This window comes from Crocodylus porosus, unplaced genomic scaffold (assembly GCF_001723895.1).
Source record: "Crocodylus porosus isolate Cpor-Errol unplaced genomic scaffold, CroPor_comp1, whole genome shotgun sequence".
Lineage (NCBI taxonomy): Eukaryota > Metazoa > Chordata > Crocodylia > Crocodylidae > Crocodylus > Crocodylus porosus.
The window spans coordinates 53663066-53689044 of NW_017728909.1; the positions used below are offsets into that span (position 1 = coordinate 53663066).

Below are 25979 nucleotides of genomic sequence, written 5' to 3' on the forward strand. Positions count from 1 at the left end.
TGCCATGGCAGGGGGTCGGACTAGATGATCTGCTCAGGTCCCTTCTGACCCTAGAAACTATGAAACTATGAAACATACTTTTTCTTCTTTATTCAAAAAAGATCAACAGACATTTTTGCTATTATTTCTACCATCAAAACATTCAGTAGAACAGTTTTGTTGTAGGCATCTCTTCTCAGCCATGAATAAAAGAGCAAGACAGTAGTTTGGGTATATATCAAATGCTCTGATTTTGTTCTTGTCCACATGCTCCAGAATCTAATTTGCACCTTTGTTTTTACTACAGTTCTGACAGTCAGGACACTTCAGTATCTGCTGGCATTACAAGCAGGTCCGATCAGTTTAACTCTATAATGACTATTCCATTACTTTTTCACAGAGTTTCTGCCAACATAAAATTTCATTTCCAAAAGTTTGTAAATCATGTTGGGATCCATAAGGCTGAAAAGTGCCCTGTAACTTTATTCATTTTTATTCTTCTGCCACCCTCTGTTCTGGTAAAACTGCTTTTTTGTGGGCATCTCTTCACAGTATGACAGAAAAGATAAACCTAATAGTTTAGTTCAGTGGTGTTCAGCCCACAGAACAATGTCATCTGGCCCACAGGTCCAGAAATTTGGTAATGGGGGAACAAGGGCAATTAACACTGCCACTACAAGTTTCCCTCGCTTTATGCGGGCTCTGTATGTGCAAATTTGCTGTTATGCAATGACCCTTTTTATACCAAAAATTCATTATATGCAAGGTAAATTCACTCTTATGCAATCAGTGTGGTGGAAGCCTGCAGTCAGCTGCTTTGTGCAGTGCATTGTGGGAGTGACATACACCAAAATATAGTCTCCCGGGTGGATCTGTGCTCCTCGCTCATTGTCTGCAACGTGTGTTTCTGTAGTTGCCACCCCCATTATGATAGTGCCCTGTGCTTGTGTATACTGTTTGGTGTTGGCAAGTAGAAATGGGTCCTGGGGTCACTACAGTCGAGGTCTTGGAACATATTCCTATTTGTTACATCGTAAAGTGAGTTCCCTTTATGCAAATTAGAGTTATGCGCCATTTTCCAGGAACGCACGTACTGCATAAAACAAGGGAAACCTTTGCTCTTCTGCCAAATTTATAAGCTCTGTGGCTAGATAACTAGCCTTGTGTGCTAGATTGGGTTGGTATTCAGGGCTGGAGATGTGGGCTTAGTATAGCATATGCAGGGCTGGGGTGAGGCACTGAGCCTGACTTGGTGCATGGAGCTAAGGCAGTGGGAGTGAGCCTGATTTAGCGTGTGGGGTTGGGGCCCAATCCAGTGCATGGGGCTGAGGCCATGTGCTGGATCATGTCCATGTGCCCACCCTGTGTTGGATTGGGCCCATGGTCTGACCTAATGCACTGGATCCAGCCTGTGGACCAACCCCACAACACTCCTCTGACCTATAGCTCAGAAAAATTGAGCAACACTGGTGTGGCTTATGAATAGGGATCTCTTAAGAAATATTGTCCTTCAAAATGTGTATTTTTGCCATTTGTGAAATTCTATAATAAATTCTTAACTATGGGACATCATTGTCATCCATGATATGATGTATAAAATTTGATCCTCCAGAACACTGTCTCTCTTACCTTAAAGTTGAACTTTCAAATCACACAAGATATTGCCGTCAATACTAGTGCTTAATTAGTGTAATTCTAGTGATTATTTAAGTTTGCTCTGTGTTCTGATTAGAATGCTCTAGCATTGCTGCAGTGTCATGTGTATCAGCCCCTGTGGGTTTAAAAATGACCGCTGGGGCTCTTTAACGAACGCTTGTTGAATGAGCTTTAGTTCAAGTGTCCTATGGCCATTTTTAAGTGCATGGGAGCTTAATACACATGATACTATAACATTTTAGTTAGAGTGACTCTCTGGGAACTGCTTTGATTAGATCACCCCCAAGCACATGTATGAGGTCATAAGAAAATGTGCATTAGACTGTCTTAATGCACATTAACTAAATAGCATGATATTTAGTGATGCTTTAATGCGCCTTAGAATAGACTAATGCTTGTTGAAGTGCATATGTAGTTGTAGCCACTGTTACCTAACCAAAAGAGCATTCCAATCAGCTTTGCCTCTCAGGAGAATGGTATCAGCTTACCCATTGACTACTATAGGATTTTTATTAGTCCTTAAATGTGTTTGTTGTGCATTATCAGTTGACATATTTTATTGATAATTGATTTTATTTAATCAAAGTAGTGCTTTAAAAATGTAAAAGTAAATGTAGGATTGGGAAAAAGAATAAATTATTTTAGATGGAAGTAGAGGGTGGGATTTTCAGAGTGCTCAGTGTTGATCTGATTCAGCTCCCACTAACCATTTTCCTGTGAATTTATTTTGCCCAACTGAGCAGTAGAAGACAAAAGGGCTGTGTTCAGACAAGTGCGGACATGCAATATGTGGCGCCACAGAACAGTCTGCGGTGTCACACACTACACATGGTGGGGGGCAGGGCTTGACCCCAGGAGATCCTGGGGTTAAAAAAAAAAAAAAGGAACCTATGGCAAATAAAAATGGGGCAGTGCATGTGGCAGCAACGTACGCAGCCCAAAACTGGAGCGCTGCAGCTTCAGCTCCCCAAGGCTCCCAGAACCCCAGGTAAGGCTGCTGGGGCCAGCACAGTTGCTAGCCCCAGCCTCCCCTACTCCACCTGGGGTAACCTGCTGCCAGTGTGCATGGCATGGGCGTTCCCCAGGGACAAGTAACAGTAGCACAAGGTGTACTGCTGCTACTTGTCCCTGGAGAAACAAATGGCCACGCTCATCTGGTTTTCTTTTGAATAGATGCTTTCTGAGCAGGAACTTGATTCTTTGTTTGAATAGAATCATAGAAAACTAGGGTTGGAAGGGACCTCAGGAGATAGTCTAGTCCAACCCCCTGCTCAGAGCAGGACCATGCCTACCTATATCATCCCAGCCAAAGCTTTATCTAGTCAGGTCTTAAAAACCTCCAAGAATGGAGATTTCACAACCTCTCTGGGTAATCCGTTTCACTGCTTTACTACCCTCCTGGTGAAAAAGTTCTTCCTAATATCTAACCTGAACTTCCCTTGCTGCAACTTGAGACCATTGCTCCTTGTTCTGTCATTTGCCACCACTGAGGACAGTTTAGCTTCATACTCTTTGGAACCACCGTTCAGATAGTTGAAGGCTGTGATTAAATCCCCCCCGTCTTTTGTTCTCTGAACTAAGTAAGGCCAGTTCCCTCAGCCTCTCCTCGTAAGTCATGTGCCCCAGCCCCTTAGTCACTTTTGTTGCCCTCTGCTAGACTCTCTAGTTTGTCCACATCCTTTCTGTAGTGAAACTTTACGCAGTACTCCAGATTTGGCCTCACCAGTGTTGAATAGAGGGGAATAGCCACTTTTCCCTGATATGCTGGCAATGTTCCTACTTTGGCAACTGCACTTGTATTGTTGGTGCAATACCAAATTCTGATCTTATTTGACACCTTTGGAGGCTGTAACAATTCATTTGAAATAACATTAGGAAACTCAAGTAGTATTTTGATTTTTCTACACAGTCACTTCAGATGGGTTGTATTTGTGCCCAGGGCTGAGGGCAGTCATTTGGTAGGTGACTGTGGTAATATTCCTGTGGTATGCCCACTCTGTTACAGAAGTAACAACTATGCAAGCCTGTTTCTTAAATAACAGCACAGAACTGGGCTATTTTTACACTAAACCAGAGTGTGCTCTTTTTCAATATGTAGTTAAGAATCTGAAAGACATGTTCTTTATAGTGCTACAGTAATTCTGTCCATTACATCACTTAATTTATAACAGTGTTAACACAAAAATCAATAAACGTTATTTCTAAAATGTCAGGGATGTTAATGGTATGATTTTTTTAAAAAAGAAAAGATTTTAAACTCTTTTTGAACAGAACACACTGATGTAATGTTGTAGAGGCACATCTTGCTGAAACTGTGGTAGGGAAGATTTAAATCGTTATGGCTCAGTCATCTTGAAAAATGTGTGTAGGTAGCTATTCTTAGACATACAAATCTTTCTTGCCATATTGTGGGATTTTGCTAAGTGTGGGAGACTATGTACAGTATATCTTAACAGAAGGTTGCTAAAAATCGCCTTTTAAATTACTTTGAATCATATCTTAACAGTTGGTATAAGTCCCCTAATAATATTTTTGGTAAATTACTGGAAGAGCCACTTACTGAGAGAAGGGATGCATCAGTCTTACCAACAGAGAATGGCAAGTCATTACAGAGAACAGAGCTCAAAAAGGGGCAGCTCAGATTAATATTTAGTTCAGGCTAAAATTTTCTGTGACATTGATCTTAAATGGTTTTCTCTACTCCATATAATCAGATTATAAAATCATTAAACCTAGTAAGTATTTTTAATTTTTAAAATAATGTCTAATACAAGATGTTTTACTACACCTCAGTTCAATAATGCCTTTTTCCCCAACTGATAATGATAATTTATGGGCATGGATCTTCCTTACAAGGAAGTTGATGGGCACAGTGCCATTGACTTCAGTAGAAGCAGGATCAGGCTCCCATTCACTGAAATAATGTACAAATATTCAGCAATATAATAAACATACACTTGATCAAGATATTTCCTACCCACCAGGACAAGGAGAGTGTGGGAGTTTGTTGAGTTTGGCACATATTCAGAATGCAGGTACAAGTCATAACTAGATTGTTATTTGAATTGATCAGTACTCTATGATGGAGTTTTAATAGAGCTTTGCACACAAATATATAATTAACTGAATGAGTTACAACCTAATTATATTGGCTCTATTGATTCCTTTCTTCTAGTATGGGAAAATTGCTTTTGAATCCCTAGATAAAACTTAAGATTTCTCCTAACAAAGCTCCTCAGATCACAGACCTTACTTTCTTACATAAAATTTTCATGCATACTCACAAGAGTGTCTGGAACAGGAAGTATTCAAAGGATCTAGAAGCACTGTATCTACAGGTAGTTCTTCTGGTTAAATAGAAGTTTGTTCTAAAGATATCTGCAAGGAGTGTTTTCTCATCTTTTCATCCATGGAGAAAGCTTATCTAGGGATAGCATTTGCTCCATGGTTAGGACTTCAAAGAAACTAGACAAGCAGAAGTTTTCTAGGAGGGGTTCTAATCCAATATATTCCTTCCTGGAGATGGTTCTGCTTACTTTTGGGGTAATAAAGTGGTTGTCTTTACTGATCTCCTTTTCTTCTTCAAGCAGAGTTCATGTTGCAGACAGCTTGTGCTGCCAAGTCCATTGCCCAGACAGACCTATGGGAGCTTCAGTTCAGGATATGCATGAAACTTAGTAACATCTTCACTGTATATTTTCCTAAAAATACTTGAAAGAATTTGATAACACAATTTGAAATAAGTGAGGATACATGTAGATCTGCATTCTCAACTGGTGGGTGGCAACCTCAGAGAGGCATTGAAAACATTAAAAACCTAAAGCATGGAAATTCTCGATCCTCTGCACACTAAGAGCTTGACAGAGCATACTTGACCTGAAGAGTTATAAAGCACACACACAAATATCTAACAGTAGTATAACTGAGGGGGTTGACCAGGGCAGCAGAACTGTCCTCTGCCTTTGTGAGGAAGAGGGTGCAAAAGCATCCATTACTGCCACGGTGGTTGCTTGTGCCACTACAGTCAGCACAGCAGGAGCTGGCACTAACCCAGGCACCATTTATATGCCTGAGCAGGGAGCTGCACTGCTACAGCTCTGTATGTATGGCTTAGCAGTGTTAATACATTTCAATTCTCATTTTATCATAAATGTAAAGAAGACATTTCTTTCTTTTACTTCAAATAAGGAGTTGCAAAACTGAGAAAGCCGAGTTTATAGAAGTCTATTGTTGTCTGCATTCTAATATATTGCAGTTGTATTCCAGTTTCTGTCTATTGAAGTATCATTGTAGCTATCTTTCCACAGAGGTTTATAGGTTAGGACATTTTCTGTATTAGTTCTCAAAAGAATTGTCCCCTATTAGTGATTTTCTCTTCAGAAAAAAAGATTTAAACTGATGGACCAAAGTCCTTCCAACTGATGGATTTGTATTTGAATGTTTCTATAACTTACTGTAACAAGTGTGTGTCCAGGGCTGGTCTAAACATAGGCCCACCCACTTGTCTCTGGGCAAACCACCTGCTTTCCTTTCCTGCCACAGCTTGATGATAATGATTGATAGATCTTAGCAAGGCGAGAGGCTGCCCATTTACTTGCCCCAATGCCAAGGGCTGATGTACGCAGCTCTGATCACCCCTGTACCATGTCCTATTCCTCACAGATGGCATCCATGCTCTTCCAGTGTCCCACACTGGGACCTGAGCTCCAAAGTCTCACATGGGACTCGCTTCCCATTGCAGCTCATAGTCCCAGTACCTTCACACTGGGCTTTCCTTCTGGTGTTCATCACTCAGGGTTCCCAGCCCCAACCCATTCAGGGGTCCAAACCCCATCTCAATTCTGCTCCAGACCCCTAACATCGTTGGGCTCCAAGCCTCTAACACCTTTGGGCTCCAAGCTCTATTTCACTTCCCTACATTGAGACTTATCCCCTGGCCTATATTGGGCTCACAATCCCTTATCCCCTTGCTCCAGGAGCTTCACTCATAGCTCCCTGAAGGCTCAGGGCCCCGCCCGCCTGGAGCCTCACTCCCAGCTTCCTTAGTGCAGCCTCAGATCTCACCGTGAGTCTGGGCACCATCTCTGGCCCCTTACCTAGCCAGGACCCTGCCTCAAAACTCACAGTGAGTCTGGGCCCTTGCTTTGTTCTTTTGGGTATGCTCCCCTAGCCTTTCCCCTCCACAGGGTCACCCACAAGGCAACAGGGGCTGAGGCTTTCTGGCACCCCATTCTCACCATTCACTGGAACGGTCCCAGGTGTGGCATTTCCTAGAGACTGCCCTGTCACTGGCAGTCCCACCACACCATCCAGCCCCAGCAGGGTGTAGTTTTAGGTCATGCCCCAAGACCAGGAGCCTCCAGCCATCCCCTTAGCTCCTACCCTTACCTCCTGTCACAAACAGCAACTCCAGCTGGGTGGTATTCTCACGGTCACCAGCAGCAGACTGCTGGCTTTGCTGTTCAGGGCCTTGCTCTTATAAGGAACAGCTGGCCCTGTTCCCAGTCAGGCACTGGTGCCTAATTGGGTATTGCAACCAGCTGCAGAGTATTGAAACCATCTGCTTGCCGCTGCCCACACCCTTGTAAGTAACAGAGCACACCTTGTGCTCCATTATACTTACCTATTTTACTTAATTTTGGAAATGTCCAGTAAAAGGCTTTGGAGAGCATTACTTCTTGTTTTGATTGTATAAAGAGAGCTACCAGGAATAATACCAACAATGATGTTTTCCTGTGTAGGAACATAGGAAATACCATAACACATTAGATCAATGCTACAGCAAGTGGTTTTTCTAGAAGTGGCCAATACATGAAGTTAGAGAAGAAGAAAGGCAGTACAGCCCATTAATGGTCAAAGCCAGTCAAATATTGGTATATAGATAGAGAAGATATGGGTAAAGTTGCTTTTTGGCTTAAATGCCAAAAAAAAAGTTTCAGTCACATATCTGTTGATACTTCAAGAGTATTTGTAAAGGTTGTATTTGAAAAGGTAAATTAACTGATTATTGCAAAAAAGATTTTATTTTAATTCACCTTTTATTTACTGGATCATGACAGGCATTAGTTCTGTCTTACTCTGGCATGTCAAATGGTTTTGTTTCCTTCTTAAGATGCTGCAAGAGTTGGATAGGAATACATGTTATCTGCTTTTGCTGGTTATAACAATTCCAGTACAGAAATCTTGTGAACTCTATATCAATTTTTCACGATTGCTTTGTTCAACATTAGTTTTACACAACTTCAGGTTTTTCCAGGATTATAAAATTAACCTTTTTGGAAAAATTTTAAGATCCTGACAGGAGAAATTCTAAAGCCAGTGCCCTTAACTCCTAATCAGAGTAGTAAATCTGGTTCAAATCCTATCTCTTCCAAACTTCCACAGCGCATTGAATCTTCCAGTTTTGCACTCTAGATGATTTTTTTCAACTATGGAACAGATTTTAAATAGTAATTAATTAAGACTACATGCAGGATTACTAAAATGTTGACAACTAAATTAATTTTATTTTGGCAAGCATGGAAAAATGAGTCATCTGTTTATTTACTTCAAAGAATGACTGAGATGCCAATTGTAACAATATAATTATGAGCCTGCCATTTCCCACTATAAACCATTATTTTAAAAACTTCTACAAACAAGCTACAACTTCAGAGAAGTGTTTCATGTCTATAATACAATAAATAATTTAGTTTTGTAAACATAATTTTGAAGTGGCACCATCTATTGCTGTGAGTTTACTGGATTTTAAAGTTAGCAATTTTGCTCTGGTGCAGTTTTTTGGGTAGAAAATCCAGAGTAAAATCAATATGCTACACAAAAGGGAGATGCCAGGTCTGTAAGTATTGTTTATTCCTATTAATTAATGTTGTAGCAGCATTTGTTGTATTTCAGTAACAAATAGAGGGCACAACTGGGGATCAAGACATAGTGTTAGATACTGTGCCTTTGTACATACATAAAAAGATAGTTATGGCCCAAGGAATTTTATAAATGTTCTAGCATGATGCAGACTGTCTTTTGGAGGAAATGTAAAACAGGTCTTGACCCTACATATCCATTAAGGTCTCTGTGTCCATACCTCCTTGTATCTCTCAAAACTATTTAAGTTTGCTATATTGCATGTTTCTGTAGTATACAGGTACTGCAGAGGTAAATTAGATCTGCATAATAGCAAGTTGCACAGAAGACCTTGTGACATTACCTTCTATCTTCTCACTTTCCCTATTGCAGAAATAACTGTGTGACCCCCGGGTTGTGATTCCCCTTTCTCGGGTAGTTCTAGTCCTGCAGGTAGATGTCACTATCCTCTTGGGACTGCTTCGGTATCGAAGCAGCTGTCTTTCGCCCAAGTCCCCGATCTTGTTCTCGCCTGCCATGACTTGATGTTCTTCAGTGTCAAGGTCGGTTCGTTGTATACTCCATGGCGGTCACATCCTGGGGCTCCGCCACCCCTGCACCCCGGTCTCACACCACCTCTAGTGCATTCTTCTTCTGTGGGTCCAATTTCTCAGTGGTGGGGTGATATTCCCTCTCTACTTGGCCCGTCCCTGTCGGGGTGTTTGCCGACCAGCTTGACCCACATTCCCTCTTTCCTTCTCCCTGTTTGACCCTGTACGAGGTTGCAGCACAGGTTTGGACTCATCTAAAGCAGCCTCAGCCCTATTTCTATGAAGATGCCCCTCAGCTATCCCAGCTAAGGTATCCGCCATCTGGAAAACAAAACCATAAACAAACTTAAAGACCAGCTCTTCAGCCCCTCTAAAGGCTGAGGATCCTATCTGGACCTCCCCGGTCCTCCTGGGCAGTCCCTGGCCTCTAATCTCCCTAGTGCCCCTACAGATTCCTGGCACGGTGGCTCGGCGGCGATCCCTGCCCTGGCTACACCCTCTCAGGGCTCTCCCGGGTCTTCTCTCCCTTTGTGTGACAGTCTCTGCACCGCCACCCCAGCACTCCACCTGTGGGTCACGTTGTCTTCAGGTTCGTATCCCATTGGGCCCTCCGTGGCTGTGCTTCCTGCTCCTCTTCTGTCAGGAGCAGCCTCCAGCCACGCTGTCTGCCTCTGCTCCTTCGGAGCCCTGCTGTCGGCCGATGCCACTGCTTTTCTCCCTGGTGGAGCCGGTAGCTGCCCCTCCCTGGGGCTCTCCGCCCCTCTTGCCAGCGGAGCTGTTAATTGCTCTGTCCTGGGGCTATCTGCCCCTTCTGCGGCCGCAGCTGCTGCTTTTAACTTCCCCAGCTGGCGTCCTTCCCTGACGTCACTGGCTGGACGCACCTGTATAAACAAGCGGCTGACGCGCCGCGCGGGTCCTCTCGGCGGCGTCGCGTGTTCCTCCTCGGATTCTGCAGGTAAGTCCAGTTTACTAGTTGCTCCCCAGGACAAGCTGCTTGGGGAGTATCTGTGCTTTTTTTATTTCAGCTGAGGTGATAGGATCTTTCAATATGATCAAAAGATGGGGTAGCTTCTTAGATCAGTGTCTTTTAGATGCGTCATCCATGGCTTTTAATAGGAACAATTTTACTGCTGGCCATCATGCTTAGTCTTTGACATTGTAGGTCAAACTGGACGTGTCTTGCAAGTCAGAGCATAAATAAGCTGTGGAGTTTAGTGCTCCACAGTTTATTGCTCTCGGGTGCACCATTTGAACATGCGCCCAGGAGCAATTAACTCCGGAGCAATAAGCTCCATAGTTTATTCATGTGCAGCATGTTGAGCTGGGGCAGAGCAGTCCTAGGTATCTGCCTGCTAGCCCAGGGCTGCTCCCCCACTGGCTCAGTGTGCTGTGGAGGGGCTGGCTGGGGCACAAGGTGCTTCAGTGTGGGGCTAGCCAACAGGCAGCCTCTGCACTGAAGCACCCTCATGCCCAAGCCAGCCCTGTCAGCATCTACACATGCACTGCTGCAGAGTAAATTAATTTACTGCAGCCTAATAGGGGTGTATGTGTAGTCACCAAGATGTTTATTGCATGGCCAATTAGTCAACTGTGCAGTAAACATCTCATGTAGACGTGCCCACTGTGTGTTATATGAGAGCTGCCTTCATAGCTTGTGGATGGAGATTTTATGGTTTGATGTAGCTGGATTCTAACTTTTTTGATGGCTTTGATTCTGTTACACTTGTGTTGTACAGTATCATTGGCTTCAATGCTGTCTTTGGTTACACCAAGGTAACCAGTTTTTGGTGGAATTGTAGAGGCTTAATGAATTGCTTCTGCAACTGAACTTCCACTTAAAATTCTAATGGATTTGATCTAATGGATGGACGAAGAGGGAATACTATCTTACTTTGTTTTGCCTGGGTTGGCTGATAAGAGTTAGTAGTACTAGAAATATTAGTAAAAACTTGCATGTCACTAAAGTGAGATGATATGACTGAGCATATTTAGGAAACAAATCGATTAAGAAGAGGCCACTGTAACACAGTTTCTCTTCAGAATAGGACCTGCCTTTAAACCAAACTTTTTGTGGTGCCTTCTACTCCCTTACAAGGGAATTCAGAAATGGGACGTTTGCTCCTTCACTGTAATTTTCTTTCCTTGTGATATGATTTTTCATCTTCCAAAGTTCTCCTAGTTTCTGAGTATGTAAGAGGATGAGGATGCAGACAATGAAGACTGCAGCAGTTGTGCTTCACTAGTCATTCCATAGCATTTGTTACAGACAAGTATATGTAACCCTACTATGCTGTTGGTCGATCTTCAGAGAACATGAGTGGTAAGACTCCTGCTGTGGCTTTTGAACACTAAGTTTCAGAGACCATTGTTCAGTTATATCACAAAGATGTTTGCACTTCTTTTATAAGTAAAGAATGGGGCAATTTGGATCTGTATCCCGCAGTTGTAGTATTTTATGTTCAGTAAGTTTTTTTGGAAGCTTTCTTGGCATATATAGCCACAGTGGCAAGCAAACTTCTTCCCACACCAGTTCCTCCCTTCTTCAAGCACTTTATTATTATTCCTGTCTGGCCAATACCAGTCATATTACTAAAACATTATTTTTATAAAATTGCTGATTTAATAGAAGTGTTGCAACCTCCATCAGTACAACAAAAGAATATAATACAATTAGTATTATAATAGCTTTATTACTGTGATCTATAACTTCTATCAGGATGACAGAAGTCCTTCTGTAATTGCAATTTTATAAAAGTGCTGTTTCTGCAACACAGTGATTCCACAGTAATGAAGTTTCTGTTGTAGTAATTCCATTATTGGGGAAATATTTTCTGTAGTAGAAGTGCAGAGAGTGATTTTGACTTTGGAACATGTTTTCTTCATGCAACTGTTGCTGCAGTCCTATTGCCTCCTCAAGCAGTGGAACTGGTTATGGTAAATACATGTGTATGCTGATTTGCCTTTGGTGCTTCATGCTATATTTTAATGTTTGATGCTTCCCCGCAATTTCATTAAAAGAAAAAGTCACTTCTCTTTTAGGTCCTGCCCAGAACAGCACTTAAGCACAAGTCTACATTTAAGCATACCAGCAGACCCCATTGGCTTCAAGTTCACCCTAATTAAACAGTATCTTGGATCTGGACTGTAAAAATAATACAAGAATAAATATCCTCTTTAAATGATTTTTTAAATGGAAAATGTTCTGTTTTCACAGTAGGAATAAAGCCTTTGCTTGTTAATATAGTTACTGATAAATTTAACCTACACTAGAGATTGGCTCATTACACAGACTAATATTAAAATATAAAAATAAAATGAAGAAACAAAAAAAGATGTTGACAGTGAATTTGGTAACACAAAATATTTGTGTTTAGGATAAGCTTCAGGTGAAGGGGTTATACAAAAAATGGGCATAGATTTCATCAGGTAAGTGTTGTTTAAAACCAATGGCATAATAAAATCATAATGGTTTAGAGATGATGAACTGAGGAAGGCATGTATCCTAATTTAATAAGAATTGAAGAGGAATGATTAAAATTGAAAATATGTTCAGGCACATGTCGTGCCTGCCGCAGCATTGAATACTGGTGTCCTTGATAAAAATTTTGACATCCTTCCATGAATGATTTTTATCAAAGCAACATCGTGCAAACTGGATGAGAGCAGAGGCAGTTTGGGACACGAATCCCTTGCACTATCATATAAATGGAGAAGCCATAAATGCTATGATGAATGCTCTAAGGCAGTTTAATGTAGCACTGGAGAAAATAGAAGCCATTACTAATGGAGGAGCTCCAGTTATGACAGAGAAAATAAATAGTGCTGTTATAGGAGACATACCAAAAACAAAATATCTGCTGGCTGGGGAAGACAGGAGCAAGACACGTTACCAACTATCTACGCTTAATTACCCATTACCTAAAATGATGTTGATTTTTAATTTAAATTTGACATGGATAATATTTCCTATATTATTTTAGGCTGCATCTCAATATGTGCTGCCAGATAAAAGTGATAGAACCCAACCTGATGAATTTTTGGTGTTTAATTAAAGTTGTACTTTGGAAATGCCAAGACACCCTTTTCCAGTATTGAGATCCATCTCTAGCATTTCATGATACTGTAGACTGTTACACTACAGAAAACAGAAAAAGAGCAAAGTTGTGGTTTTTTATATTTATCTATTTCTGACCTTGTAATGGTCATAAGTAACAATGATGCCAGTTAGATAAAGGATGGTGGATCAAGCCCTAAAACCTTGTGCTGGCCACCCTTCACTGAATACCACTGTTGCACAGACAAGAAAAAAGATGGTTCTCTAATTTTGTGGTTTTTCAACCCCTCATGTACCTGGTGTTTTCCACTTCATTTTGCCATAAATAAAATGTTGCATTCAGTTTTATACTATCAAACAAAACCACTCTCTGTCTACATCTTTTGCCTGTCAGCCTTCTATGTGTTGTTCCATGCTAGAAGTTGAGGTAATATCTCCGTAAGTTGGTGTAGCACATGCTTTAAAATCTTTCTTTACATCACCTAATAGAGAGGTCTTGCCACAGAAGATAAATTAAGCAACAGTTTGAGTTTGAAAATTCATAGGAGCTGCTGTTGCTTGTGAAAATTACATTTCCTGTAAAAGTTGGTCAAGACTCTTCAAGATATTATATGATGAAGCCCAGCTTATAGCACTGAACAGATTGTATTATGAGTCTGTATAGGATTACATACAGGAAAATAATGCAGTAGATTTCAGATAAACCATCTCACTGCCTGGCATTCCATTACTGTCCAGAAGAGTTGTGTGCAACCCATAAATGCAAGGTTCCTTTCTGTACAACTTCAGCTAGTAATTGTGGTAATCAACTTGTAACTCCTGCACATTACTCTGAAAATTTATTACAACATGAGAATTACATTGCAAAAAAGATTAATCTCTGGCTAAAAATAAGTAGATTTTTATTATTTTAAATTGGGTTTTTTCTCGAAATTGCAGAATGACTTAGGTTTTTCATGTGGCTGACAAACAGATCTGACTAGCTAAAGTACAGGATTGCTGCCATGAGACATAGCTTAGGATCGGTTTCATGCCACATGGTATATCACCATTCCATTACATGGCTGCATTATAGCTGTAATATAGATGTATATGAAGTGCATGCAATACAGGCTTCCATACTCTTACCAAATATACTTCTTGTAAAGCTCAGGAAGGATTTTGGATACATTGTATCAGAGACTGAAATCCCCCTCCCCTTAATCCACAGAATGGGCAGCAGTAGGCAGGTTTCCTATGCCAACATGCTTCAGTGCTGACCTAAAAAGACCACCTCAAGGGGCCCGGGGTTAATTCATTCTCTGTGGCTGATTCAGTTCTTGGCTTCTCTGCTATGACTACTAACAAGGGCACTAATTAATGCCAGTTTTAATTATGTAAACCCTGACAATTTCATATAAGCTATTGTATAATTATGGCTTTCAGCTACTACTAACCTGGGCCAGGTTTGAATTGACCTGGCAATAAAGGGCTCTATATTCCATTATCAATTCCTAAGCTACTAGCTTGATAACTCTTAGATTTTTACTGGCAACTGTCCACTACTTCCGTCTCAAAGCTGCAGCTTCAGTGATTTAACCTTGAATTTTCACTCAGCATGATAATGGCTGGCTAATGCATGAGTGGGGATGCGACTATCGATATAACTTAGAATTCAGGCTTTGACCAGGCTTCTAGCTTCAATATGGCACTTTGACTTCTCTCCCTTACTGACCCATCAGTACTTCTGTTCCTTGACATACTTTGGCTAACCATCTCTTCTGCTTTTCTTTGCCTTTGGCTTTCCCACAAGATATACAGTTCCCACTTTATGGTGTATATATATCCCTGATTTTTCAGCTTTGAAAAATTCTGAGTTACAGAACAGTAGATTGCCTGTTACTTAGAGGTAGGTGCAAACATGCACATGAGCAAATATATTTAAATTTTCCTCGTTAGACAAAACTCTTTGCTTGACATGATCCTCAGCCGCTCTTGTTTGTAGAGGATCTCTTTGAAGTCAGCAGCAATAATGAACACCAGTTTCCTGCATTAGAGCTGAGCAAATAATTCAAACTTACTGGCTTGTGAAGACAAGCTTCGAAATGTGAACACTGTTGTTGTGCATGTGTAGACAGGCAGCTGTAGTGCACCTGCCCTACTCACAGCTTTGCAAAGCAACAGCAGCATGAAATAAATTTCTTCTAGTCTCATTTTTACCATTCAGAATTTTTGAGGTGCGCTGAAGTTTTCAAACAAGCATGCGTTCATGGTGTTGCCTCTGCCTCAGAAAGCGGCAAAGACAGGCTGTGGAGCTATTAAAAAAGAGAACACTGGAATGAGAGGAGGAGGGATTGAGTAAGTAGCTAAGGCTACATTAACCTCCCCTTAAACCCCAGGTAGATCAGGAGAAAGAAAAACTGCTTCTACACCAGTGGCTCCCAACCTTCTGGTTTCACATGAGTGACATGTGAAGCAGGTAGGATCCTACGTGGGTTCAGCACTTGGGGTCAGTACTTGGGTGTGATCCAGCATGCTGGCCTTACTCCACATGTCTGGATCCAGCCATGTGCTGGTGCTGTCTGGCACACAGACCCATGTTATCAGGGCTGCCCACAGGTTCAGAAATGTGGCAGCAGGAGAGGCAATTAATGCTGCCACTGCTTCCTTGCTGCCAAATTTCCAAACCCTTGGAGAGCCCTGCAGGCCAGATGACATGGCTCTGTGGATTGGATCCAGCCCACACACTAGGATGAGGGTTGAGCAACACCTCTCTTCTACACCATTGCACAGGTAGAAGAGACTGGCTTCACATTTATCACACACCTAAGAGCAACAAACAGTCTGATGTGAAAGATAGAGGGACCAAGGTTACTACCCTGGTAGAAATGCTGCCCGAGTAGTGGTGGGCTGGATTCACCCTTCTCTTGGTCAGTTTTTCTTTGAAGAAAGTTGCAACAAAAGGAGTCGCTAGACAGGCGAGATGTAGACTAGTGAGTTAATAAGCTGTTACCAAAAAAAGCTTGACTTTGAATTCCTGTGTCAGGCAGAAATTTGTTTTGTCCATCTCAGGCTTCAAGGACCAGGTCAAATATTGAACCACAAAATACTGAGGAGTAAATCTGTATGAATATCCAGCTTGTGCAATTGCTTTTGTGTTCAATGTGTTGAGCAAAAAGAATAAAAAAGGATCCATCATTGTTAATATTGGGAACAAATGTGTTATTTCTTTATACTGTTCGTTCACCACCTTTTAAGGCTGCTGGTGCTAATTACTTGTTTACTGTACTTTTTTTAATTACTAGTTAACTGAACCTAGTTATTTTTCTTTGTTTACCATTGCCCTGAAATCTCTCTTTTCTAGAAATATTTAGAAATGTAGGATTCATTTAGATTAGTAGCTGACTGGAAGAGATATTTACTGTAATTCAGGTGCTTTTTTTGCTCACTGTAGAGTGGCATCAGTTCACTCTTGTGGACAGCAGATGGTAGCATTCTTGCATGAATTAACAGTTTGCACTGGAAATGTAAAACAAAGGAGTCTGAAATATTTTGATGGTTTTAAGCTTCTAAGTGTGATGTTAACAACAATGCTGGCTAGCCTCACCCATACATTTTTAGCACCAGAACAAAGTGTCCTGCATCTCTGAGAGACCTCAAATATTATTCTAGCATTTTAAAAGCAGTAGGCCCAATCCTGCTCTCAGTGAAGGCAATGAAAAAATAGGGCTACAATTTTGCCCTTTTTTATGCTGGGGATGCATGAGTTTTTATTACATGTCAAAGACTGAGTTACGGGCATTTTCTAGTGAGTGTAGGCAAACAGCCAGATCTTTCAATAAAATACAGCCACAGGACTTCCGGAATCTGGCCCAGGTACATTGCATCTAAGACGGCATACAGTCAGCGAGCAGCTTTTGGCTTCTGAGTGTTGCTTCCTAGAAATGCATGGGAAGCATTTCCAGGGAGAAAGCCTGAGGCCAGGATGTCTCTGTTAAATCCTCAGGTGCAATTTCAGTCTACTAGGACTATTAGTAAACTCATGCAACGGGGTGGATTGATCCCACACAAAACAGAACTAGGACTGGGACAATGTATGCTGCCTTTATATGCAGGCACACATCCCTGCTTCCTCATCCTCCTGACTCGTCTTGCATGTGCCTTAGCTGAGCATTTTACTACACGTTGTCTAAAACTAAATGTAGATTTTTTGGAAAGCATGAAGTGTACTGATATTTTATTTTACTAGTTTCATTCTCCAACTGTTCTTTATTGTGCCATATTAAAGAATTATACTTCTTGCAGAGCATGGAAATGAAGTGAGGTCTGTTTATTCTGATACAGCAGTACTTAACAGTGACCTGAGCAAGCTTCTCAAATGTGCAAAACATGTACTAGTCCACTGTGCTGATCTTTGGGCATAATTGATATGAGAATGCATGAGATCATTGTTAAGGCTTTGCATCGAAGTGCAGCCTAATTAAGTTGGGACATGTATTGCTTTTGAATATCTGGGCATGAAAGTGGAAAATTTATGAAGTATTGTACTGTGTCTTTAGCAGTGTTCTTGGCGATATAAAGGTGGAAGGGAATGTACCAGTTTTTTCCTTCACTATACTCCCCTGTTTTTAATGCCTTGGGTATGAAGTGTGTCCATCTGCAATCTTATTTGTCACTGAAGGTAGTTTTTGTTTGTTGGGGTGATGTTATTTAAGCCATGCTCTTTGTGGAAACCTTCAACCCTCTGCATTTTCTTAACTGCCAGGTTCGGCAGCCATGGGGTGGGGCAGGAATGGGGCATGGCGCCTGGAGCAGGTAGTTGGCAGGGCAGCCCAGGGGGGGCCTCGGCAGGCAGGGTCCTGGCATGACCTCTGCGGGACAAGGCGGTGGGAGCCGGTGTCTGTCAGGTCCCACACTCCAGGCTTACAGCACTGAGGCCACTGGGGCTGCGTGCGCAGGTGGTCGGGCACCATGATAAGTGGGGCTGTGCAGGTGGGCGGGCAAGGGGCTGCGGTGCAGTGGCTGCCTTGCTCCGGCCCCCCTTGGGCAGTGCCGGCTCGTGGGCTGCGCTGCTTGGGGGTGGCCTGGGTGGGGGAGTGGAGATTGTCGTTCCCTGTGGCCGGGCTGGGCACTGCTCTCCTGCCACAGTGGCTGCCTGCACCCTCCCAGGGGTTGTTTGCTTTCACCACAGAGAAGTGCAGAGGAGCAGAGTGACCCGTGTTCCCCTGAGGCCTTCCCCTGCCAGGAGCCACCCTGGGCAGACCAGGCCTGAGACTCTGCCAGGCTGGGAACTGGCTTCGCTCCCGCAGTGTCGCCATCCCCAGTCTCAGGCATTGGCTGGGTGGTGTTCCTGGTGTCGGCAAGGCCTGGGGAAGCAGTGGCATAGGCGGCCCCTTGGCCTGCTTGAGAGCACTGGCTACATCGGTTTGGTCACATATTTTAACTCAGCTGTCAAATATCCTCTGGGGTTGCCTTCAAATGGTGGTCGTAGTAGGCAGAAGGGGGGCCCCAGCTGTTGGGATGGCTGGTCCAGGACATAATTTGCTGCAGTTTGTCACTAGCTGAGCACACGTGGGGGTTTATGCCAGCTTTGCCTTATTTCAGGCTTGTCCAACATATGGCCGGTGGAGTGATAAAATATGAATATAGCTCGCTGGCCCACTGGTGATAAAAAGTTCATGATCCGGCCCCACATTCAAAAAGGTTGGACATCCCTGAGCTAGAGGAAGCTGAAGCAGAACTTAGGCTTCTAAGTTGGCACCAGCTAAAGCTGCCTTTGCTTCCCAGCTTTTTCTTGTTGAGCCCCAAAGAACAGGGACAGAGGTTATTAAGGAGCTTCTCAGTGGAAGCTCCTTGGTTCATGCATTACATTGCACCAAAAAAACATTACAGGGCAACTGTGCCTACTTGTTTTCAGCTGGCAACTTCCTCTGCTGCTGTTAAAGTAAAAGCCTTCACATCATAATTAAAACAATAGGATAGCCTAGTTAATATACTTATTTCTCTTTCAGAATAAGAAACTCCATGTGCAATAATTGATTGTTTAAATGTGAGTTAATTACTAGCACAGATGATAAAGTAGTCAAATTCATTCCTTTTGTAACTACACAGAAGTGAGTGGAGTTACACCAGCACTGAGTTGACCCCAGTTGTTTTTGGAATACTACATTGCATTTTTTCTGACAACTGTTGTTTTAAAAAACTACTTCCTGCTTCTTTCAGGAGCACCCATTACTTGGTCAGCCATTCTTTGTTCTTCATCCCTGTCGAACGAATGAATTCATGGCTTCTGTATTGGCTCTCTCACAAAAAGAAAACAGGTGAGGAACACCAGCAAAATGTTTAAGTCTGTAGCTCTTTACTATATATAGAGCAAATCAACCATGTACAGTTGCAAGGTCAGGCCAACAATTGAGAACCTGTCTGCTTCTGTTCTGTATGTATGTAGAAAAAGCTTTGTATTTTAACTTAAAAGCTGTAGATTAAAAAGTGCAAAAGTAATTTAATTGTTAAGAAAGCACACAGGTGTAGGATGACTTGCAGGCATACATCTGAGCTTCAGGGAAACTTCTTGTAATGCATGCATGCTTTTTTTTGTCTGTTAGGTATATGAACTACATTTCTTCATGGCTGAGCATTGTAGGTCCAGTTGTGGGTCTAAACTTACCCCTGAGTTATGCAAAACTAGGGTCTGAGCAGAAGACGAATGTTGATTAAATCAAAAGGTAAGAGAGAGTATGTTTTTGGTTACATGCAAAATCAGATATTTAGTGTTTCAATCCTCATTCTGTTGTCTTTCCTTTAGATAAGCTTAGGATCTTTCTTCTGACAGTTTGCACACGGATCTGCCGTGTTACCATTTTGCTTTGTATGCCAAGCCTGAGCTGAGGTCTGGGTGGCATTCTGCCAATGCCCTTCCTGCTCATCAGGAAAGATCCCCAGAGAATGGGGTGTGCTGCCTCAGCACTACCCAGCAATACAATAACCGAACTTTTTATGTTTGTCCCTCCAGCACACGTTTAATGGTGTGCACTTATGCTGCAGTGGTTTTTAATTTGTCCTCTCTTTTTTCTTATTTTATGTTCTTTTTCGGCATCTCCTCTTCAGGCCCTGGAACTGAAGCACAAGTCATGGTGAGCAGTAAAGCCTTGCCTACAGCCGAGCTCCAGCACAAGTCACACAAATCATTCACGGCCTGTGTGTACAGCTTAGAAAGACTTGCTGTTTGGGGCTCTGTCCTCTGGCGGCAACAAGCCTAATGACAGCTGGAGATCTAAGAGTTGCTTGCAATTATGACAGCAACATTCAAGCTCCACCAAGAGAGGCTACATTCCTTGTGACAGCTGTGGAATCCTGAGGAATCACTTATTTCCTTACCTTAGATGTTCCCATCCTTTTTTTTCACCTGAGCTTGGTAAGGGCAAGAAAGATTCCTGATGTGAGATTGAAATGTAAAGTTTGATTCTGTTGGAAGAAGCCAGAAAGTATTATTGTGTATTTGTACAAATCTGTACACACATTAGTTCAGACATGTACAGGAAAATGCAAATACTGTGAGGGTGTTGAAATAATTTCAGGATTCTTGTGTAACCTGGGGTCAGCAAGGGCTACTTAGATGCCAAATACATGGATGGTCAGACACCCCGCTACAGGAAGGGGAACACTGTGTGTGTGTATATTGCCTCATGGGATGAGCATGACTGGTGACTAGATCGTCTGTATTGACTAAGCATATAGAATTCTAGAGTTCAGGGTACCTTATGCAATTGTTTGTGAACATGTGGCTTTTTGCCTCTTCATTGCCTCTGAAGAGAGAAGTGTCTTTCCTGAGGGAGGTTACTGTTGTAGTAAATTAACATTCTTAGTAGTGCAATAGCTGTTCACAAACAAAAGCCCTGTGCTGCAGTCCATGCTCTAGCAAATCTGCTGCAGACAGCACGGGAGTATTGAGGGAGTCAGAATCATGTGATGGGGCAATCAGTAAAAACCAGCCTAGAAATAATGTTAGTGCAAACATCACTTTTCATTTCTTCCCAGTCATGTTTTGTTCCTAATGTCCAATGTGTATTTTGTACTGTTGCTGAGCAGACAAGGCAGTTACAGATTTCACATTATCTTCTCTGTGCAACTGACACCTGCCTATGGGTCAAATATTAAAATAAGTTGAATGGCATTGGAAATGTAAAAATTTAAAAAATAAATCTATATTTTCAGAAGATTCAATTGGCTGGATTTTTTTGTGAATTATGGCATGATCTCTTCCTTAAAATGTAATTGGGAAGTTACATTGTTTTGCCCGGCCATTTGGAATCAATAATGAACAACACTGGGATGCATTTGGCTGCTGTCCCTGGCCAGCTCCTAATAATTTACATATTTTTTTCCCTGTATGATATATTAATGTCCTTTATTCATTTATGATGACAGCAGTCAGATCACCCTAGTTTAGTACATTTGGTAATCTCTGTTTTTGTCATAATCACATCTGTATCCTATTTCCTATATTGAAGAGTTGTTTCTCTTCATACATGAGGGGAAACAAATGACAGTAAGCTAATACAATTTAAAAGCTGTGTTCAGAGGGCCAAACACCCAGACCTATTCCATGAACTTTAGCGGCTACACTGGCACAAAGGGAGCTCAAGCAATCAGTTAGCGATTCCTAGCTCGTCAGTGTAGCCAGCTTTGCATTACAGTGTTCTTTGGCAATAAAAGACAGTGCAATGAGCCTTTGGGGTTATTTTTCCAGGTTTATTAGAGCAGGGTTTTGGCCGCTGTGTTTATACCAAGGGTTTAATTAGTTCATTGGTTTTCAACCTTTTTAGACTTAAGGCACCTCTTGAAACATGCCAGCTCATAGCTTTTACTCAGGTTTTGACAATGGAAAAACAGAAGAGCAGTTCTTTTGTTGCAAATACCTCAAAAAATACACCAAATCAAAGTGTTTTTGAGATTACAGATTACTATTTGAAATCTCTAGGTTTATCTCTTGAATCACATGCAGGTGTTTGTATACTTGACAGTGCTGCTGCTATTGAGTGGCATTCCATGGCTCCCTTAAAAGGATGTTGTGACACCTGGTTGAGAATTACTGAATTTAGTTCCTACTCTCCTCAGGATTGGGAAGTGAGGCAAAAATTACAACAGAATTCCTTATGCCCACAGAGCAGGTGCACTGAATGATGCACCTGCATCTGCATATTTGAGGATCTAGTTTATGGACATGTTTCTGTAGCATTACAGATGTTACCAGGAAAATGTGCAGACCAAACAAGTCATCTTCCCTCTTTGCCACTCCTTAACAAATTCCATTTTAAGGCATGGGGATGGTAAAGTCTGCTCCTATATTCACGTGCAATAAGTAGAGGGTAACTTTTACAGCAGAAGTTTGTATATCTTTCCTGTGCTGAACATAAAGGATTTGTTGATACAGAACAAAAACACCTGGGAGCACTTTCAAGTGTTATTTGCTGTACTACTTTGATTAACCCTTTAAAAACACCAGTGATGAGATGCTACTGTATAAAATGTATATGGTTAATGCTTAGAGACTCATGCTTCTTGTCTTCACTTGGAACAAAATCTTTGCTATAGCTGACTTGTTGATAATGGCACTTCTTTTAATCATAGCTTTTCTGCACTATTGGCAAGAGATTTGTCTTGTTTATTGCAAGCCTATAAAATATCACTGTCCTCTCTTTTTTTTGCCCATGTAGCATTGTGTATTAGACAAAATAACTAATGGAATAAGATTATAGACAAAAAATATCAGCTGTAGCATGTATTAATTCATATGAAGCCATCTTAACCCAGTGTCAAAGAATGCTTCAACTTAAAGAGACAAACCCCTCATTGCCTTTCTGTTCATTCAGCATTCTTTATATTAGTGGGTCTCAGCCTTTTTAGATGCAAGGCACCCATGGATAGACTCAAGGCACCCCATGGAAAATGTCAGCTCTTATCATTCACTCAGTTTTTGAATACAGAAAGAAAATATAGAGCAATTCTTCTGTTGCGAAGAACTCAGAAAAACAGCAACAGGTCAGAGTGTTTTTAACACTGCCGATTCCTATTTGAAATCTGTGCATGTATTGTGTGAATTGTGGTTAGATGTGCAGACATATGTCACCCTTGAAGGGACCTCAAGGAACCCTAGCCCTGACAGTCTGGTTGAGAATCACCTCTATAAGGCATTTTTTTTCTCTCTGACTTATTCAAGAAATGAGTTTGGCATGTCAACTAACAAATCACTCGTCCCGTTTCTTCTGCAGCAGTCCTCAATGTGTGCTGTTTATTTCAGTTGTTATTATAGGCAAGATCCAGGGTGATTTAGCCCAAGTTTAGCACATTGCTTCTGACTGCAGATCTCTTGCAGAGGTGACCCTTGGCATATACCATGTAAGTAGCTCTAAGGTTTGTTTATCAGTGCTTTCCTCCCTGTCCTGGGGAGCCAAAGAATAAACGGGACTTACCGGCAGAAATGGATGACGAGCATGCGACGCCGACGGAAAGACCCACGCGGCGCGTCAGCTGCCTTTTTGTACGGGTATGCCCAGCCGGTGACGTCAGTGAGAGCCAGCAGCCAGCAAAGTTAAAGGCAGCAGCTGTGGCTGCGGAAGGGGCGGTTGGCCCCACGGGAGAGTGGATACCGGCTCCACCAGCGGGAGGGGCGGATAGCCCCTGGGGAGAACAGCCACCAGCTCTGCCAGCGAGAGAGGCGGCGACCGAGACGACTGAGGAGGTGGAAGAGGTGCCGAAGGGGCAAAGATGAACAGTGTGGTGGGAGGCTGCTCAGGATGAGGAAGGAGCAGGAAGCGTGGCCACGGAGGGCACGCCGAAGCACAAGAGGGATGGCAGCATGGGCCACAGGGGAAGTGCTGGAGCAACGCTACATAGGCTCAGCCTCACAAAGGGGGAGAAACCCTTGGAGAACCCCAAGAGGGTGCCGCCGGGCAGGTGTCGCTGCCACGTCCCAGTGCAGTGAGCTGAGGGAGGCACCAGGAAGGCTGGGGTCAAGCACGGCTCGAAAGGACTGATGAGGTCTAGATAGAAGGCTCAGCAGAGCGAGGGCTGAGTAGGGTGATTTAAGTTGTTTTGGTGCAGGGGATATCCCCGGTTGGGGAGGGAGAGCTGAGGTGGCATCCCTATAGAAGGAGAGGTCTAGGGTATTTTGGTGAGGCCAGAATCTCGTCCAGGGTCAAACAGGGAGAAGGCCAGAGGGACCGTGGGCCAAGCTTAGTGATGAGCACCACAACAGGGGTAGGCCAGGTGGGGAATAGTACTTTACGACTGAAGACCTGGACCCGTAAAAGAAGAACGCGCTAAAGGTGGCGTGAGGCCAGGGTACAGGGGTGGCAGAGCCCCGTGATATGACCACTGAGGGATCCTGGGCCACGGAGTGTACCATGAACTGACCTTGACACTGAAAAACATCAAGTCATGGCGGGCGAGAACAAGGCTGGGGACTGGGGCAAGAGGGAACTACTTCAAACCCAAAGTGATCCCAAGAGGGGAGTGTCATCTACCTGCAGAATTCAAACCACCCAAGGGCGGGGAATTGAAACCCGGCGGTCACACTCACCCTTTGGCATTCTCTACCAATAGCTTACCCTGTACCCACCTTGAAGTTAAACCATTCTCAGTTCTTACATTCTCTCTTGTGTTGTTCATGCTGATAAACTCCTTTTAAATCCCTTCCCAGTAATAACATGTATTTTGACCTTGCTCCGAGTATTACATTATGTTTTCTACAGTAAGTATTATCATAACATTTAAGATAAATCAGAAAGTTTTAGCAGTTGGAAGTGTGGGATACACAGAGGAATGATTCGGCGAATTCCATCATACTGTTCTTCACAATGTCCAAATAACAGCAATAAACAACCAAAGTTTTAGAGCAGTCAGATCATTAGTTTAAAAGATCTTCTGAATTTTGTCTAAGACAATGAGGGGCTAATCGTTTTAGCAGGTGGGTCAAATTAGCCCTGCACCTTCCTTAAGTGCCACTCTGATCCCCTTCTCTTGCCCTTTCTGCCAGGTTGCTTCCTGTCCCCTCTCTGACCTGCCATGTATGCCAGGCTGCGTGTTCCACTTGTGGCATCTGTACCTCAGGTTGGTCACCTCTTGTCTTAAGATGTTAATAATAATACTTATGACATTTTTTTAGTAAAAGTCATGGAATCACAAATCTGGTTTGGCTTTTGGATACACTGAACATGTAGTATTTGTCCACAGAAATTTTATCTTGCTTCAAAATGAGATTGACTACAGCACTGTTTATCATTTTGTTAACAAGCACATTGTTCATTCTTGATTCTAGGACACCTTGGGTTTTGGCACTGTAGTGTTTGCAGAACTGCTACAGAAATGCTTTCAATTAAAAAACCTTTTGGAAATACTCAGGAGGTTGCTTGCCATCTCTAGGAAGAAATATTGAAAATCCTTTTTCTGGGGACTCCTCTGTAAAGAATTCTACTTGCCCTTGGCTACAAAAATGAGAGCATACAGCAATCCCCAAGGGCCCAATTGCAAGTGTACCTTTGGTTTCCTCTGTAACACTGTTTGGCCTCCATAAGCAGAACATTTCCTTTTGAATTTAGGTAGCAAGGTGTGGTAAAATGTGGGTTAGACAGATAGAAAACTGAAAATAGAGGAAATTGGGCCCAATTACAATATGCACCTCTTTTATGTCCAGCCACAATCAGGTCAGAACTCATCTCCAACCTGGTCTGCAAGAAGGTTGGGTTTCATTCTTTTTAAAACAAATATTAGTTGAGCCACACTGGGTTTCCATTTGCACAACAGTAACTACACTTAGCTAATTTTTCATTGACCACAAGATGAACATGAGCCTGCAATGCAATGCTGCAGCTAATAAAGCGACCAAAACGCTGGCTTGCATCCATAGATGCTTCTCGAGC

General features: G+C 42.4%; 1 protein-coding gene across 3 annotated transcripts in view; it reads left to right on the top strand.

The window, feature by feature from the left end:
* Positions 1-25979, top strand: part of ATG10 (autophagy related 10) — a 160576-nt gene that overhangs the window by 125550 nt on the left and 9047 nt on the right. The window contains exons 6-8 of one of the 3 annotated variants that reach the window (XM_019532317.1): positions 19282-19379; positions 19665-19784; positions 20167-20192. In XM_019532317.1, the coding sequence (XP_019387862.1) occupies positions 19282-19379; positions 19665-19776 (210 nt within the window). In that variant the 3' untranslated portion in view covers positions 19777-19784; positions 20167-20192. Of the gene's footprint in view, positions 1-19281; positions 19380-19664; positions 19785-20166; positions 21276-25979 lie in introns of those variants that run through there. The other 2 variants (XM_019532316.1, XM_019532318.1) reach the window with 2 other exon arrangements.